Genomic DNA, 2,165 nt, shown 5'->3' with positions numbered 1-2,165 from the left:
AGGCTGGTCTCAAACTCCTGGCCTCAAGTGATTTGCCCGCCTCAGCCTCCCCAAGTGCAGGGATTATGGGAATGAGCCACAGCCTCTGGCTAAGAACAATCTTTAAACTGATCTAGAATGTCAGGCTGCTCAAGAGAGTAGCGGTTTCTCACCTTTCGGCTCTTCTAACTTCTACTAAGTTTTCAAATGACCTTGTCCTGAGGACCTGGGTCAGCGACCGAGACAGTAGTGGTTCTAGGTGTAGCAAGTCGGGAGACCCCAGCCCATCTGGCCTTCCCCCCCAGCTTGCCACCTCCCAGGGCACTGGAGGACACTGGCCACAACAGGCTCCTCTGCTTCCAGATGACTCCTGAGGACTATGAAAAGCTTGGCTTTCCCGGGGCCCAGGACCTGGCCAACATGTTCCGTTTCTATGCCCTGAGACCCAACCATGACATCGAGCTGACCCTGAGACTCAACCCCAAGGCCCTGACGCTGGACCAGTGGCTGGAACAGCACAAAGGGGACTTCGCCCTGCCGTGACCTGCCCACCTTGCTGCCCCTTGTCGGGGTTGGGGACACCAGAGGGGCAGAGGCGCCGACTTCTGAATAAAGCCATTGTTCTCCCAGATGGCTTCCAGGATTTGGCTTGGGGTGATAGCTGGGTACCAACACAGCAGTAAGAGGGGGTCCAGGGCTGAAGGGATCACTTGGTGACTGGGACGAGTGACCTACACGTGTGTTTAGTCAAACAGGTGTGAAGTGGCCCGTTCTGACCTCAGCTAGCAGAGCAGCTCTGACCAGCAGCCTCTGTTCCCATCACATTTGAAATTCATTTACAGACGGGGACATAGCACAGGACACAGGAGCCCCAGGAGCCGACCTTCCGACACACCCCTTTTCATCTCCAGAGTCAGTAAGGCCATCTGTACATGTGAGCTGGGGACAGGCTCCGCGGGGGGGCGGGGAAGGAAAGGGCTTCTCCCTTTCCTCCTCATCCTTGTCCTGGGAGGAGCCAGCCTTGGAGGGCTGTCCAGCACACAGGCGACCTTCAAACAGGTTGGAAAAACGAAAATGGGATGTGGCAGAGCTGTGGCCCACAACGCACAGTGATTGGACACTGCTGGGAAAAGGTGATGCTGCCTGCAGCAAAGGCTGGGAAGCAAAACTGAAGGAGAAACAACCCACCTTGCTTGCTGGAGTGGGTCACAGAGAAGAGGGACAGAGGCTGAGAGACCAGTCATTTGCCTGAGAGTTCGTGGTCCATGGCAGTTCTGTGATTTTTTTTTTTTTTTGAGACGGAGTCTCACTGTCACATGCTAGAGTGCAGTGGCGCGATCTCAGCTCACTGCAACCTCCGCCTCCTGGGTTCAGGTGATTCTCCTGCCTCAGCCTCCCAGGTAGCTGGGATTACAGGCACCCGCCACCACGCCCAGCTAATTTTTGTATTTTTAGTAGACACGGGATTTCACCATATTGTCCAGGATGGTCTCAATCTCTTGACCTCGTGATCTGCCCGCCTCGGCCTCCCAAAGTGCTGGGATTACAGGCATGAGCCACTGCGCCCAGACAATTACTATTATTATTTTTTTTTTAAGAGTCAAGGTCTCGCTGTGTTGCCCAGGCTGGAGTGCAGTGGCGCAGTCATAGCTCCCTGCAGCCTTCACCTCCGAGGCTTAAGTGGTCCTTCCACCTCAACCTCCTGAGTAGCTGGGATTACAGTACGGGTGTCAACCACCAAGTCCAGCAGTTCTGTGAATTTCAACACGTTTGGGTTTGTGTGACTACCATCATGATTTTAATTTTTTTACTTCCCCACCCTGGCTCTGGTACTCCAGGCACAAAAGTTCATTGTATCCATTGACTGAAGCATTTCTTTGACAATTTACCAGTATGCTGGACCCTAAATACAATGTAGCAAAAAAAGTTATGCCCCCTGCCTTGAGGAGCTTCTGTTTAGTGGGAGAGCCTGATACAAACGCACAATAAATAGTTATGAATCCATGCCTGTAATCCTGGCACTTCGGGAGGCCCAGGTGGAGGATCGCTTTAGTTCAGGAGTTTGAGATGAGCCTGAGCAACATAGCAAGACCCCATCTCTACTAAAAAAAAGAAATACAGGCCAGGTGCATTGGCTCACGCCTGCAATCCCAGCACTTTGGGAGGCGGAGGCAGGTGGATCACGA

The 2,165-nt window shown here is 53.1% G+C and overlaps 1 protein-coding gene across 1 annotated transcript in view; it reads left to right on the top strand.

Annotated features, from left to right (window-relative positions):
• Nucleotides 1-610, top strand: part of NMRAL1 (NmrA-like family domain containing 1) — a 21,184-nt gene extending 20,574 nt beyond the window's left edge. Inside the window, exon 4 of the mRNA XM_011961334.1 lies at nt 310-610. Coding sequence (XP_011816724.1) covers nt 310-522 — 213 coding nt within the window. The 3' untranslated portion in view covers nt 523-610. The remainder of the gene's footprint in view (nt 1-309) is intronic.
• Nucleotides 611-2,165: the final 1,555 nt, after the last annotated feature.

The sequence above is a fragment of the Colobus angolensis genome, unplaced genomic scaffold, assembly GCF_000951035.1.
Source record: "Colobus angolensis palliatus isolate OR3802 unplaced genomic scaffold, Cang.pa_1.0 Scaffold55, whole genome shotgun sequence".
NCBI classification, from domain to species: Eukaryota; Metazoa; Chordata; class Mammalia; order Primates; family Cercopithecidae; genus Colobus; species Colobus angolensis.
Note: the sequence above shows the minus strand (reverse complement) of the source record. Positions and strands in the feature narration are given on the sequence as shown.